Source organism: Carettochelys insculpta, chromosome 29 (assembly GCF_033958435.1).
Source record: "Carettochelys insculpta isolate YL-2023 chromosome 29, ASM3395843v1, whole genome shotgun sequence".
NCBI classification, from domain to species: Eukaryota; Metazoa; Chordata; order Testudines; family Carettochelyidae; genus Carettochelys; species Carettochelys insculpta.
In genome coordinates, this window is record NC_134165.1 from 5,441,361 (window position 1) to 5,456,100 (window position 14,740).

Consider the following 14,740-nt stretch of genomic DNA (forward strand, 5'->3'; position numbering starts at 1 on the left):
CATTTCCAGGGCAATCTGATGGGAAGTTTTACAGAGGAGGCAGATGGGGGTGTTCAGCTATATTTCAGCTGTGGCTTTAACTCTGGCAAAGCCTTTCCTCGTTCCACAGCTTCGCCCCCTCCACTGATGCAGAGAGTTGCTTTTGTGGCATCATGAACCGATGGAGCTCAGTGTCCCAGGCTGTCAGCAGGTGCTCAGCCGGACTGAGTTTCACAAGTGTTTGGGCTTGTCTTGGTAGTGGGAGTCCACACCCACTGTGCTGTAACCGCATTCCCAAGGGAGGCTGCGGAGGTCTGCCCTGGGGAGAGGAAGGAGTGTTATCTGACTGAAGCCTCTTGGAATGACAGTGCCAGGAGAAGCTGGTTGTGCCAGTTGGTGTGGTCTGTGCTCATCCTACAGCTGGTTTAAAGGGGTGGGTGTGGCTCCCTTTCACCCCTCCCCTTTGGGTTGGCTTCTCCAGCTGCAACAGGGCCCAGCATGGCTCCTTACCCCAATGGCTTCTTCCCCTCAGTCCCACCTCCTGTGGCACCGAGTCAGATGGGTCTGCTTACAGGCATGATTTCCCCAGCACTGCATGCAGTTGAGCCAGGTGTAGGGTGACCAGCTGCCTGATTTTACAGAGACACCCCTGATATTTGGGTTTTTTTCTTATATAGACACTTAACACCCTCCCCTCACTCCCCGCACCCTCCTCTCCTGATTTTTCACACTTGCTGCCTGGTCACCTGAGGCAGGAGCCTGGAAAGGTCATGGAAGGATTTCAGGACTGAGCCCTTCATTTCATATTGGGTGTGCGTGTGCTAATAATCCACACCCCTGTTAGCTCTGCACAGTGGTAGGGGAGAGGTTTGATATCTGAATTGTGCAAATAGCCTTTATCTCTGCGCCAAGCAGAGCTGAAACCCCAGTGCCCAGCAATGCCCCAGCCACCTCAGCAGCTGCATGTAGACCCGGTGGAGCACCCCTGGAACATCCCCATCGGACCCGTCTCACTGGTAGCCAGCCCTGCCTGCAAGGCACCCTGCTGTCATGGGAGACCCCCATCAGCCAGAGGCCATACGGGCCTGATCCAGCACCAGTATCATGGTAGTAACCCATGGAGGCCTGAGCAGAGCAGAGCCTCCTTTGTGCTGGCTTCTGCACAAGCAGCTCCCCCGACAAATGAGATCAGGCCCCCTTCGCAGCATGCACTGCCCACACCCTTCCCCCAGATGGGTCCCTCCCAGCGTGCTGTGTCAGAGGCCCTGTTGCGTCAAACTCTGCACACGTCCCTACTGAGGAGGAGCCCCTGCTCCCACGGGCACTTGGGCATGGGGACAAAAAGGATGGGAAACTGAGGCACAGGGCGAGGTGTATTCAGTAAAACAGCTGGGAATTGAAGGGAGGTCTCCTGAATCACGGCCCCGTGCCTTGCCCACGAGGCCACAAGAGAGGCCTGGGACACGCTCCACGTCTGAGATGGCCACAATGCCTGAGCCTCGGAGCCAAACACGAGTCACCATCAGACATTCAAGAGCCAGGGCACACCTGCAGGGCTCAGGGCTTCAGCCCCATGGGGAGCCCCTGCCATGGCCTCTGCCCCGCTCCTGCACAAGTCCTGAGCCCCAACACGCTGTCCGTACAGAGCTGGAGGTCTGAGGCTCGCCTCCCCACTGGGCAGGAAGCACCAAGACAATGTGTGAGGGAGGCATGCATGGGTCATGCATTGTCACCCCCATCTTTGCCAGGGTTTCCTGGCCCTGTTTGGTCACAATCTGACACCTGCCCCCTCCCACCCAGCAGGGCAGCTGCGAACAGCAGTGGGTTGTGGGAAGAGGCAGTGCAAATGGCTGGGTGCTGTAGAAAGCCTCTGCTTTTGCTGCTGCCTCTCCTCACGGAGCCAAAGCAGCCACCCCTGCTTGTGGCCTCCAACAGAGCCCACAGCTGGGAGCTGCAGGAATGGGCTGCTGCGGGTGTGCTGGGCTGTCGCTCAAGCTAGGGGTGGTGGGGGAAACCTTTAAATTGGGACAAGTGTCGGGGGTAGTCCTGCTAGTCTGCAGCTGCAAAAACAACAAGAAGTCCTGTGGCACTTCGTAAGCTAACAGATTTTTTGGAGCATAAGCTTTCACGGGCAAGGAAGGACCCACTTCTTCAGATGCATGTCACATCACTGCATCCGAGAAGCGGGTCTTTGCTCACAAACACTTAAGCTCCAAAAAAATCTGTTAGTCTGTAAGGTGCCACAGGATTCTCATTTTTCTTTCAATTGTGCTCTCTCCAGCAGACGCTTGTTGCCTTTGGCAGAAGCCTCGAGCCCCACCACCTGGCTGCAGGGTGGATGACTTCAGCCGCAGCTACATGAGTAGCTTCGCTGGAGTCAACTGACCGTAAGCTGGCCTCTGTCTGCAGTGTGCCGGGGTCACTAGGAGAGCAACAGGCAGTCTATTTACTGCATCCCTACTAGACCAGCTAAACCAACTCCCAGGACAGTGTAGATAAGCCCTAGGCAGTGCTGCCTCTGGCAGGCAAAACCCCCAAGCCCACAGGCAGACCAGAGCTCCCTGCTTCTCTGATGTGGGGGCAGAGAAGTGCCCCAGGTCTGCTGCAGTGGAAATCTTCCTTTGGCTAAAGCATCTGGGCCAGGAGGGGAGTGAAGTGGGCAGCAGATTCTCCTCCCGCTCCCTGCAAGTGGAGTATTTATTCTCTGGAGAAGCCACACGCCCAGTTGTCACTAGACCCCAAACTTCAGGATCCGGCTTTGGATGGCTGTCCAGTCTGGAGGTAAGCCGTGCTGCAGTGCGGATTTGCTAGTGGAGGAATTCTATAGGAAGATACAGCCGAAAGAGAACCTGCTGCAGAAGGTTATAAAACGGAAGCTACAACTATTTGGACATATTTGCAGAACGAACGACGAACGAAAAATCAAGACCCTGGTATTCGACCTAATGGATGGTTCAAACAGGAGAGGCAGATCCCACAATGGGTAGATGATATAGTAGATTGGTGCGGAGCTAGTCCACAGAAACTAAGCCACTCTGCACTGGATCAGGAAAGATGGAAGGAAATAGTGAGAGAGGCATCAGACACCAATGGCCGCTGAGCCCCCGGTTATTGGTGGTGATAACGATTCATCTGGTAATGCCTGTGTGCCTGTCTAAGCACCTTGCACAACGGAGCCAGGGCCTGACAGGCATTTAGGGGCTGCCTGAGTGAAAAGGATGGTGTGTGTTGTGGTAGCGCCCAGGAGCCCCAATCAGCGAGAAAGGCCCCAGCAGGCCAGGCCGTGTGCAGAGCTGAAAGACAGTCCCTGCCAGTGGGATGTCACGGACTTGAGCCACCCTGGGGGTCCTGCGTGCCTCACTGCTACAAACCCAGCGGTGGGGTATTGCTAATGGCCTGACTCACCCAACTGTAGGTGAGCTGCCGGCTGGGGTGGTTACGGGGGCAAGACACTGGGGGAGCTGTAGAGAATAAACCAGCACATTAGAGCTGCAGAGAAGCCTGACGAGCCCTGGCAGGGGGCGAGGGGTGGAAGGGCTCAAGGAAAGCTGGGGCCAGCCCAGATGCTAAGGTTCAGCAGAGCAGGGTTGAGAATTGCTGCCTAAGATCAATTACATGGGGTGATAATTCTCCCTCATGCTTAAATCTCTCTCGCTTCCCCCCTCCGCAGGGCGCCTGAACCCAGCAGTCTGGTGCCTAGTGCTGGGAGAGGCTGAACCTGACCTGCGCCAAGCAGGGAGATTGGCCCAGAAAGGGGCTGTGGTGCCCTGCAGCAGGACGTGAGTGCAAAAGGCAGGGGAGGAAACTGGGGCTGACACGTCCCCACTGCACTGACACAGCAGTTCCCCACAGTCCTGCACGAGAGCCAGCGCCAGCCTCTTCAGCCTGCTGTGCAGCACGCCCGGGTGCCATCGGTGTCGCAGTTCCTGGCCTTCTGCCCATAACCCCACTGCTAATCCCAGATATTGGATGTGGGTGGGGCGTCACCCATCTCCCTGCCCCTCGAGTCTGACCTGCCACTGACAGGCCACCGGCAGCCCCACGCTAAAGCCAGCTGTGTAGCGAGACTGAAGCCACCAGGAGAGCCGCCTGGTACGTGCCGCAGGCAGAAGAGAGGTGGGACCAAAGTGCTGCAGGGCCTGAGGCCTCTGCCGTGGTGGGAAGACATCAGGGAAATCTGCCCAGGTTATCTTGGCAAATGTCCTGCGTGTCCAGCTCCCTCCTGCAGCCACCTTAATCCCAGCCCCCCTCCCCATCTCCCACCCTAATCCCAGCCCCCCCTTTCCTGCCCCAGGCTCTCTCCTGATATCCTGCACCTTGGCCCTAATCCCATTGCCCCTCAGCCCAGGCCTTACCCCAGAGAGGTTCCCGCCACCCCTCTGCTGGCTAGTCTCAAATTCCCCTTGGCCAGCCCCCACTCCCAGCAGGGAGCTGATTGAGGGATGGACCTCCCAGCCCTAATCTCTGCCCCCCCCTGCCCCCCTAGGAGATGTGGGTGGCACAGTGCCTGTGCCCTCCTCCAGCCCCACAGGTGACCTGGTGGCACAGCAGCTTTGACCCCAACCCTCACACTCCAGGTGGGTGGGGGGGCCAGGCTGCAGCTCTGACAGGAGCCAGCCACCGAATGCTCCAGAACAGGGCCTGACCCACCACCTCCTGCGCCGTCCCTCATGCCCTGGCTGTGAGGAGCTGGGGAAGGCCTGGAGCTTTAGGGCTGGGGACTGATGGCGGCTCTCAGCCTATGCCCAGGATGGCTGCCCGGTGTGGCTTTGCCACTGGCCAGGACAGGGTAGAGCCCGAGGTGCAGCCCCACCGTCCAACACCACCCCATCCATTCCCACCCCACCGACGCCTCATACACACCACCCCTTCCCCGACAGCCCTTACCTGCCCCCCCACGAGCTCTGCTGTGATTTGGGGTGCTCTGAGGGTGGTGGTCCATCGCCATCTGCTGGCCAATGCTGTGACTCGAGGCCCCCTTTCCTGGGGCACAGGGATCAGAGCTCCCCGGGGGGGGGGGGTGGTATCTCCACCCCCAGGTTTGCACTTAGGGATTGGCACACTTTGTCCCTTAGCCAAAGGTCTGGGCTCATGAGCCCTCAGTCTCCCGGCTGCCTGCAACTGAGAATCGTTTGATGTTGGGTCGAGTGGGCGGGGGGCAGGGGTGTCATCAGGTGCAGCTGTTGTATCATAAAACGGTGGTAGGACTGAAAACACTCAGAAGAATATCCTGTAACCCAACCAGGGAGAGAGCCCAGGAGTCCTACATTGCAGACTTCGCCCTCCCCCGCCACCCGACTTCTAACCCTGGCATCCACTCCCCTCCCAGCACTACAGCCCAGGAGTCCTGCTCCCAGCCCCGATCTGGTGGCTCACGTCAGGGGAGCTGAGGTTCAGGACCGCCTGCATCCTGCGGCCACATCTGTTGCCGACGTGCCCAACTTCTGTGCCTCAGTTTCCCCCTCTGTCACAGGATGGGGCGGTCCTTTCCCAGCAGTGGATCTAATGAGTGATGTGCTTTGAGTTAATGCTGGCCGAACCCTTGCTAACACTGCTCTGCTCAGCTGGCCTATGAAAGGCATGAGAAAGCCTCGCTTCCTCCTTCCACAACCCTTCCCTCTGTGCCCTGGAGCTGCCATGGAGATGAGAGAGTCACTCCAACTGCTTGGCCTTGGCGGGCTCCAGCCGGGGACAAGCCAGGCTCCTGGCCAAGACTCCAGCGGGAGGAGGAGACTCTTCCTGCACAGAAGAGACTTGGTGGCCCAAGATCTAGGGCGAGCAGCAGCCCCAGGCGAACAGCAGGTGAGGAGAGGGGCCTGGATGAGAAGAGGTGGTGGGACGGGGAGGGAAAAGGCTCCAGGTTCCCTGGCTGCCCCCAGAGCTGGAGAGCAGGACTGGGCCGGGGGGAGGGGAGCTTGCTATATCAGAGAATGGGGGGGTTGTCCCATGGGATGGGGGCAGGGAGCTAATAGCCACACTGAGGGAGATAAAGAACTCGGGCTAGTGATGTGCAGGGAGAGAAAACTTTGTTCTCTTCTGGGTCACTGCCCAGCCCCCTGCACCACCGGCCCTGGGCTAACCCGTGTGGGGAACACAGCCCCAGCCAGCCCTGAGGGAGGGAGGCCCCTGGCGACAGGGCTTCAGCCCCAGGCAGATGGGGATCTGGCTCCATTGCCCCAGCATTGCAAGGGAGGCCGGGGAGGGAAACCAGCTACTCCTGAGCTGGCAGGAGCCTCGGGCACAGTCCAGGGAGCTGGGGAAGGAGGGAATGTTGCTGTTGAGAAATCCGCCTGTCGGGAGCAGCCGGCTGGTCGGGGAGGGCAAGCATCCGGCTCGGGCTGGAGTGCCAGGGATCCAAGCTGGGTTAAAGGCCTGGCCTGAGGTGAGCAGGAGGTCAGGGCAGCTGTGTACCCCTCTGGCTGCTGGGGGGCACTGCCAGCTCTCTCTCACTGGGGGGAAAGAATCGTGAGAACTGCATTCAGTTCTCTCACCCCCAGCTGCACTTCATGGGGTTTGCAGCGGTAATTGTCCCAGCAGCAGTCCTGATCCCCCTCCCCTCCTGCTCTAACCATTGCACCCCCCTCCCCTCCTGGAGCAGGCGGGTAGAACCCAAGAGGCCCGACTCTGGGCTGCACCCCTCCAGTGACGAGCTAGCCTTTGTGATGTCAGCGCGTTCCCCTCCCCGTGTGAGGTCAGGGTGGGTCTGAGCAGCTTGGAATGCACTCAGCCATGGACGCGGCAGGTCAGTCTAGGACCTAGCGGGGAGACGGTCGAGGCGCCATTGGTCCTTCTCAGCCCTGCCACGGAGAGATGGAGCATGCATTGGCTCAGTGCCTGGGGGATGAAACACCTTCCCGCCTCCCTCAGGGCGGCCTGAGGCTACCTTGGGCTCCCAAGGGGCAAGCTACCCAGGTTCAGGTAGGGAGAGGGAGACGGCAGAGCCGGGCACCTCACGTATCCACTGGCTGCAAACACAGCAGCCAGTCGCATGCAGGGCCAGGACAACCCCTCAGCCCCCAGGCTGCCCCCTCACAAGCTAGGGGAGCTGCTCCCAGAGCCAGCAGCAAGTCCCTTACCCCCTACATGAAAGCGGAGATCACTGCTTCTCCCTCCCAGAGACACAGCGCTCCCTGAGCACAGTGTGACACAACCCCTCCCATTCTGCTTCATTTCCGGGCTGGTGCCATGTGAATCAAACTCGAGTGTGACAGAGTTTTTGGGGAGTCCCAGTTTTCAATCAGGTTCGCCTACAATGCCCTCCAACCCCCTTCCTCTGAGACAGCCCCAGGGCTCCAGCCCTCCAACTTCACCCCGAGCTCTGCCCACACAGTCCAACTGGGACAGGCACCTGGCCAGAGACCTGGCCACTCCTCAGGGCCCAGCCCACCCTGGCAAGGGTGTGCAGTGAAACCAGGCAGCCTTTACAGACAGACAGTCAAGTCTATTACTCAGCTGGGAAACAGGCCGGGGAGTCCTTAGGTGAACAGAGAGAGCACATGCCTCCCCTTGAGGTTGTCAGCTGGTGTGCTGGTCATGCCACTGAGCCCTCCTGTGTCCCCTCTGGGGTGTTCCACCACCCTGTCCTGCTGGGCCAGAAGGTCTGGTCTCCCCCGGCCACGGCAAAGAGCTGGGGTAACACTCCCCCAGCAGACCAACACAGATCCTGAACCTGCTCAGCTCTGAGAGGCCTCAGCTATAAGGCCTTTAGCAACATCCCGGCACACAGCACAAGGAGGGCCAGAATCCCAGCTAAATCCATCTTACTCTGGAGAAGTTTTATAACAAGAAAAAGCTTGTAAGTTCACCCTTCTTTAATCAGTGAAAGAGATACACAGTGGTTGCTCCACACCCCTGCTTCCCCACTTACAGTTATTTACATTGGGCTTGATAATAAATAAAAAAGGTTTTTAGGAAGTATACAAAGTAGGATTTAGGTAATTGCAAGTGAAATCAGACAGATCAAAGTTAGTTTCTAGGCCAAAACAAACAAAATTAAGCCTAACACCCTAGCAGAAATTGCTTTGGAGTATATTCCGCTCTTCTTGTTCCTGTTTCACATAAAATGCTTCAAGGCCAAGTTGATTTTTCTCTCTGGCCTGGGTCTATAGCTCTAGGTGTCTTTAGAGTTCTTTGTTTTTGGGTTTCTTCATGTGTAATCTCTTAGGGTGGACAGGCAATTTCAAGAGCCAGCTGAAAACAAAAGACTGATTACTTTCCATCCCGTACATAGACTTTCTCCAGGGAGGGATTCCTTTGTTTAGCCTCCCAATCACCATGGAAAAATACCAGCTTGAAGATGGATTCCAGTACCAGTTGGCAGGGTCATGTCTTTCTAGGACCAACCACAGTTTGGGCTGACAGGAAAAACTTTTCACAGGTCATTGACTTGATCACCCAGCCAGTAAGTTCCCCAAAGATCACTAATGGCTTTTACTAGGGCACTTGGACTAACAAAACAGATGCCCACTTGGATTACTTTTATAATGACATCACATGAAGCATCTTTGAGTTATGCACATGCTTAGGCGTGGCTGGTCTGCAACATTCTCTGCCTTGCCAAGCCTCCCTTCCACCCAGCAGCAGTGGGCTCCATTTCAGGGTCTCTGCCAGATACAGGTGAGAGCCCTGGCTCTCTTCAGAGGATGTCACTTCCCCCACCATCCTCCTGCGCCTGGCTGGCCCAGTCTGAGGAGTGGCACAAGGGCAGGGGGCCCTGGGGAAAGCCCAGCACCCACCCCTTATGTCTCCTTGAACCTCCAAATTCAAGTCTCTTTGTGGCATCAGCTGTTTCTCTATTAGGTGCATTATGGTAGCACCTAGAGGCTCCATTGTGCTGGCACTGCACAGACACCAGAGCTCAGTGCAGGGCAGGGCAGGGCAGGGCAGGGCAGGGGAACCTACACCCTGCTGGTTGGATGCAGCCCACAGCTTGCTGTGATCTGACCCGTGAGGTTCAGGGCTTGGCTCCTCTTGCCCTGCCCCCATGGGGCAGGAGCCCAGACTGGTGCTACAGCCACAGATGGGGCCTCCCACCTCGATCTCGCGCCCCCCAGCCTGCTCCTGCACCCTGCTTCTTGCCCCCATCCCCACCCCTGCCTGCTCCCTGCTTCTCCCGTGCATGGGGGCCTCCAAGTGATTTTGATGGGTCATTGGCTCCAGACCCAAAACGGTTCCCTGCCCCGGTTCATGGCCCTGCCGGGCTGGGCACTGCACAGACACGGAGGCAGAGACAGGCTCTGTCCCAGCTGAGCTCAGGGAACTGTTGTGCCAGGCTCTGCCACAAAGCTCCTCCTTTGCCTTGGTGGCCCCACCTGTCCAGTGGAGGCTCACCTCAGAGGCTCATGGCAGCCCTCAGTTTAGGCACTTTCTCTAGGGCACAGCTTGCCGGGTGATGGAGCCACTGGCCAGGACAGGGAAAGAGATTAGACCGAACCCCACAGTCTCACCCGCCCTTTACCACAGCTAGTCCGGCTCCTGGGCTGCAGAAGGGGGTCAGGGGAACCCAGCTTTGCCCTGTACTGTGGGTTCCAGCCAGGAACACAGTGACAGCAGCTGCCTGCAATGGCTCCAAGATCAGATTTCCTAGGCCACCTCCCCACAGCACCTGCCTTACTGCATTTCCTCCTGGGACCTGGCTGGGCTTGTTCCACCCAAACCTGCCCCGGGGCTGGTACTCCCCGGCTCCTCACGCCTACGGGGAGCTGCCCACGAGGGAGCCCTTTTAACCCGTCTCCAGTGGTTCTCCATTGGCTCCAGGGGTCCTGATTAGCCGACCTCACCTGCTTCCGGAAACCTCTGAATTAACGCCAGGCGATTGACTTCCTGACTTCGATCGGCCTTAACTGATTCTGGCAAGTTCCTGACCAGGGGTCAGCAAACCCCAGCCCGTGTGCCACTCTCGGCACATAGCGGCTCCATGGTGCCAGGCACTGCACAGACACACTCTGGCCCCACACCCGGGCAGGGGCTCTGCAGCACACCCTTCCTCCCCCATGCAGCATGGTGGGGGGTGGGAGCATGGGGGGCAGAGGCCCTGCCACAGCACAGGCCCAAGGCCTCCACCGCAAACCGGGGCCTGGGGCTGGAGCTGGAGCCCCTGCCAGGGCAGAGGGCCAGAGTGCAGGGCTAAGGGCCCCTGCTGCAGCATGGGGCCTGAGTCCTTGCCATGGGGCCCCTGCCGTAGTGCATGGCCGGGGATGGAGTCACTGCTGCAGGGCCCCCACCGTAGCCCCAGCTGCTGGGGCCCTTGCTGGACTGCAGGGATGGGGCAGCAATGGGACCCAGCCTGCCCCTTTAGGCAGCAGGCAGGAAGTCCCAGGGTGCCCTGGAAGACCCCTTCTGACCCCCAACATAAACAGTAAAGCTCTGCATCTTTAGTTATTTATTTACAGAGCTGCGGCACCTGCCATTACCCTCCTGTAGATGGTTTCCTGGGGCCAGCAGATTCTCTGTAGTCTGCAGGAGGATCCTTCTGCTGTGTGTGTGGGGGGGGGTGGGGGGCGGGCGGCGCTTGCGCACCCACAGCTAAAGGATCCTCCTACAGGCTACAGATCCACATCCCAATCCTACTACGATCACCTTCCTGTGGCCACCTAGCGGACCCTGTCACAATACCCAGGCAGAGACAGTCCCTGCTCCAAAGAGTTCACAGACTAAACAGGCAAAGGAAGGATCATTAACCCCTTCAAGAGACGGGGAAACTAGGGCATGGAGGAAATGAAGTGATGTGATCTGGGCACAGAGGGAGTCTGTGGCCGAGCCAGGATCTCCCAAGGTGTGAGCCAGGCAGAACATTGTCCTTCCTCTGAACTGCTGACTCTCATCGGCAAAGACCCACGTGCATCTGACGAAGTGGGTCTTTGCCCACGAAAGCTTATGCTGCAATATATCTGTTAGTCTATAAGGTGCTACAGGACACTGGTTGTTTCTGAAGATACAGCCTGACTCGGCTACCTCTCTGAGACTTGACTCTCACCCTTTCCCTCCCACCAGCCATGTTTTCCCTGATGGAAGTAGCCTCCCTGAGTGCTGGCCAGGCCCCATTCAAGACTCTGAAGCCCTGGTGGGACGCCTTTACTGACTACTTGGTCCTGGCAATGCTAGCCATCTCCATCATTGCGGGGACGCTCCTCATCTCCACAGACCAGGTGGTGTGTCTGCCTGCTGGAAGTGGGCCCCTGGTTCCCAGCTCTGGTTTAAGGCCTCCGGATGGCCCAGAACCAGACAATGCTCTGGTAGTCCCCAGGACGGAACTTCCTGCTGTCAACAGCGGATGTCCAGCCAGCCTTGACTTCCAGCAGTACCTGTACATCGGCCAGGTCTGCTACCACCAGGCGCTGCCCTGGCATTCCAAGTACTCTCCATACCTGGCCCTCCTGCATGCGCTGCTCCTGATGGTCTGTAACAACTTCTGGTTCATATACCCCAAGACCTCCTCTAGGATTGAGCTGTTCCTCTCCATCCTCCGGAAGTGCTCCCAGATGCCCTGGACAACCAAGGCTCTCTCGGAGACAGCCTTCCAGCCTCTGGAAGGCAAGCCTGGTCAGATGAAACACTGCCCTGCCCAGATTTCCCAGGCTGAGGCTGGACTCCATGAATCTTCAAGTGCCACTATCCTGGACCGAAAGGACAGGGAGCAGGCCAAGGCGCTCTTTGAGAAGATCCGCACCTTTCGGGCACACGCCGAAGCTGCCAGCCTCCTCTACTGGGTCTACATGGGGCAGACTGTGTTCAAAGTGACAAAGCTTTTGGCCGTGCTGGGTTACGCCTCCAGTTGCGTTGGCACCATCACTTTCAAGCACATATGCCGGCCAGGCATAGGGGACCTTGCCAGACATGCCACCTTCTCCTGCACCCACAGCCTGGCCAACATCCTGCAGAAGCTGCTGCTGAGCTACCTGGCCCTAGTGCTGCTCTGTGGGCTGTTGGGGGTTTACACACTCTACTGGCTGCTCCATAGGCCACTCAGGGAGTACTCCTTTGAGTGGACCAGCCAGGAGAGCAGCTTCAGGGCCATCCTCCTTGTCCACAAGGACTTGGCCTTCCTGCTGCACGTGACTGACCAGTATGACCTGCTTTGCTCCAAGAGGATGGCCATCTTCCTCTCCGCCGTTAGTGAGAACCAGCTGCTCCAGATCAGTCCGGAGCACTGCAGGGCCTACGAGGAGCTGTGGAGACACGTGAGAAGGGACTCCTGGGGTCGGCTGGTGCTGAGGCTCTGTGCCCTTCCAGCCCTTCCCCAGGCTGTCTATCAGATGGGCAATGTGGAGGTGCTACGGCTGGAGCGTATGAGGGAGGTGAAACTCTCTGCCAAGGTGGCCCAGATGGGGGCGCTGGCCGAGTTGCAATTGTACCACTGCCCAGTGGCAATGGAGCCAAAGGCCTTGTCCTTCCTGCAGGCACGGCTCCGTGGGCTCTGTCTCCAGTTCACTGACATCACCGAGATCCCCTCCTGGCTTTGCTCCTTGAAGAACTTGCATTGGCTGCACCTCTCCAGCCACCTCTGCTCCAACAGGCTGGCCCTTGAGTCCCTACGGGGTCTCCAGAGCCTCGAGGTTTTGGTGCTCCAGACCAAGCTGGCCAAGCTTCCTCACTCCATGTCCACCCAACTCCGCCAGCTCCGCATCCGGAATGACGGGACCAAGCTGGAGGCACTGGGGGTGCTGAGGAAGATGAGCAGACTGCAGGAGTTGGAGCTGAGCTGCTGCCAGCTGGAGAGAATCCCACCAGTGGTCTGGCACTTCACCCACCTGCAGAGGCTGGACCTGTGCTCCAATGGCATCCGCTCGCTGCAGGAGGGGCCTGGCTTCCAGCATCTGGCCCAGCTCACCTGCCTGAGGCTGGGACACAACCTCATCGCCACCCTGTCTGCTTCCATTGGGGCAGCAGGCAGCCTGGAGGAGCTGGTGCTATCCCACAACAAGCTGGAGTCCCTGCCCCATGCCTTGTTTGCCCTGACGAGACTCAGGCACCTGGACCTCAGCCACAACCTCCTCCGTCTCCTCCCGGCAGAGATTGGCCAGCTGGGGGCATTGCAGAGCCTCTCCATCACTGGCAACAAGATCAGGGCACTACCCAACCAGCTCTTTGCCTGCCTGGAGCTAACGTCTTTGCAGCTGGCAGACAATGCTCTGACCATGGTGCCGCCCGAGATCGGGAGGCTGGTGCTACTCTCCAGGCTGGAGCTGACAGGAAACCCCTTAGAGTGGCTCCCACGTGAGCTAGGCTGCTGCCCCCTGCTGAAGGAGCCAGGGCTGAGTGTGGAATGGGCTCTCTTTGAGACGCTGCCAGCCCATGTGAAGCAGAAACTCACCACACCTGTCTCTGTTCCGTCCCTGTGAGGCCTGGTGTGTGGATGGCTGGGGGGCCTGTTATGCCACTTCTCTAGCTCCAGGGCACAGAGCAGAGATCTCAGTAGCACTGAGTGGATGGAGTCCAGGCACCGAGTCTCTGGAGGACTTGCCAATATGCAGCCTCCTTGTCTGCGTGGCTGTGCCCATGTTGGGGCTGACAGGTGCTGCACCATACCCACAAACCAGAGTTTAGCCCCCACCCCAGCAGTGTGACTGGCCCACCCTCCTGGCTCCCCTGCGCACCTGAAGGGAGACAGGGCAGCCCAGGCTGGGGGGGATGAGCTCTCCCTGCAGAGCCCAGCTCCAGGACGCCTCTCTGGACAATGGGGCTTAGGAGGGGCAGGGAAGCCCCAGCTGGAAGAACAGCTGCCCTGTGCAGCCATAGCCAGGCATGCAGTAAACCCTCGACTTCACGGTCTAACCGGGGAGGGGTGCCCCTTCATGCCGAAAGCCCCGTAAATGCGAGGGTTTACTGTATGCACCCAAGTGCTGCCCCGGCCAGGCTTCCCCAGCACCCCCTCCCCAGAGCAAATAAATGAGCAACTCACCAAAGCCACCGCCATCACTGGAGCTGGTGCGGCCGGAGGAGCCACCAGGTGCACCCCCTACAGGGGCAGATGGCACCATGTACACGCCCCACCCCTGGTGTGGGGGAGCATGGGGGCGGCTCCCGTCACAGGGCGGCTCCACCCACAGCAGCGCCTGGTGAGTCCTGCTTTGCAGGGAGGGGTTCAGCAAACTTCAGAAACAACGTGGGGACTGGGGGGTTCCCAAAGTCCCCACATCGGGGCCTGCTATATCAGGGTTCCTGTACCTGTGGCCTGGAGGAGGAATGACCCCTTCCCCCAAACACCCTGGGCTCCCTGCCCCTGGATTTGAGGCTGCAGGGAGGATAGAACCCAAATCAGCACAGCCAAGCTCCTTACCCCTCTCACTCCATGGGACGCTGGGCCAGAGGAGGCTCCATTAACCAGTGTGGCCACCAGCCCCTCAACATCCACACAAAGAAGATAGGAAGTGCCAGACTGCATTGCAGCAACGGGTCCCTTCAGCTGGGCTCCTCCAGCAGCTGACATCAGAGGCTCAGACGTGCCCCTAGTGTAGACATAACCAGACCCCGCTAGAACTTTCTGTAGCTCCTCTGGAGGAGAGGCCATGTTTGTAATTAGCCCAATCAGACATTGCTGCATTCACACCTGCAGGCACTCGGCCAGCTGGGCCAGCTCAGGCAGGGCACAGACACCTCATTCCCATCCTGCTGAGTTCTGGATCCACTTTTTCCAGCATCACCTCCATCCCCTCTGCTGGAGGAAAGCACCACACTCATAAGAACATAAGAATGGCCATACTGGGTCAGACCAAAGGTCCATCCAGCCCAGCATCCCATCTGCCGACGGTGGCCAATGCCA

At 58.6% G+C, this 14,740-nt stretch overlaps 1 protein-coding gene across 1 annotated transcript; it reads left to right on the top strand.

Moving 5' to 3' along the window:
* The first annotated feature begins 10,973 nt into the window (after window positions 1-10,973).
* On the top strand, window positions 10,974-13,319 carry LOC142003328 (volume-regulated anion channel subunit LRRC8D-like). The gene has a single exon (XM_074980197.1). The coding sequence runs from the start codon at window positions 10,974-10,976 to the stop codon at window positions 13,317-13,319; it is 2,346 nt and encodes a 781-aa protein (XP_074836298.1).
* Window positions 13,320-14,740: the final 1,421 nt, after the last annotated feature.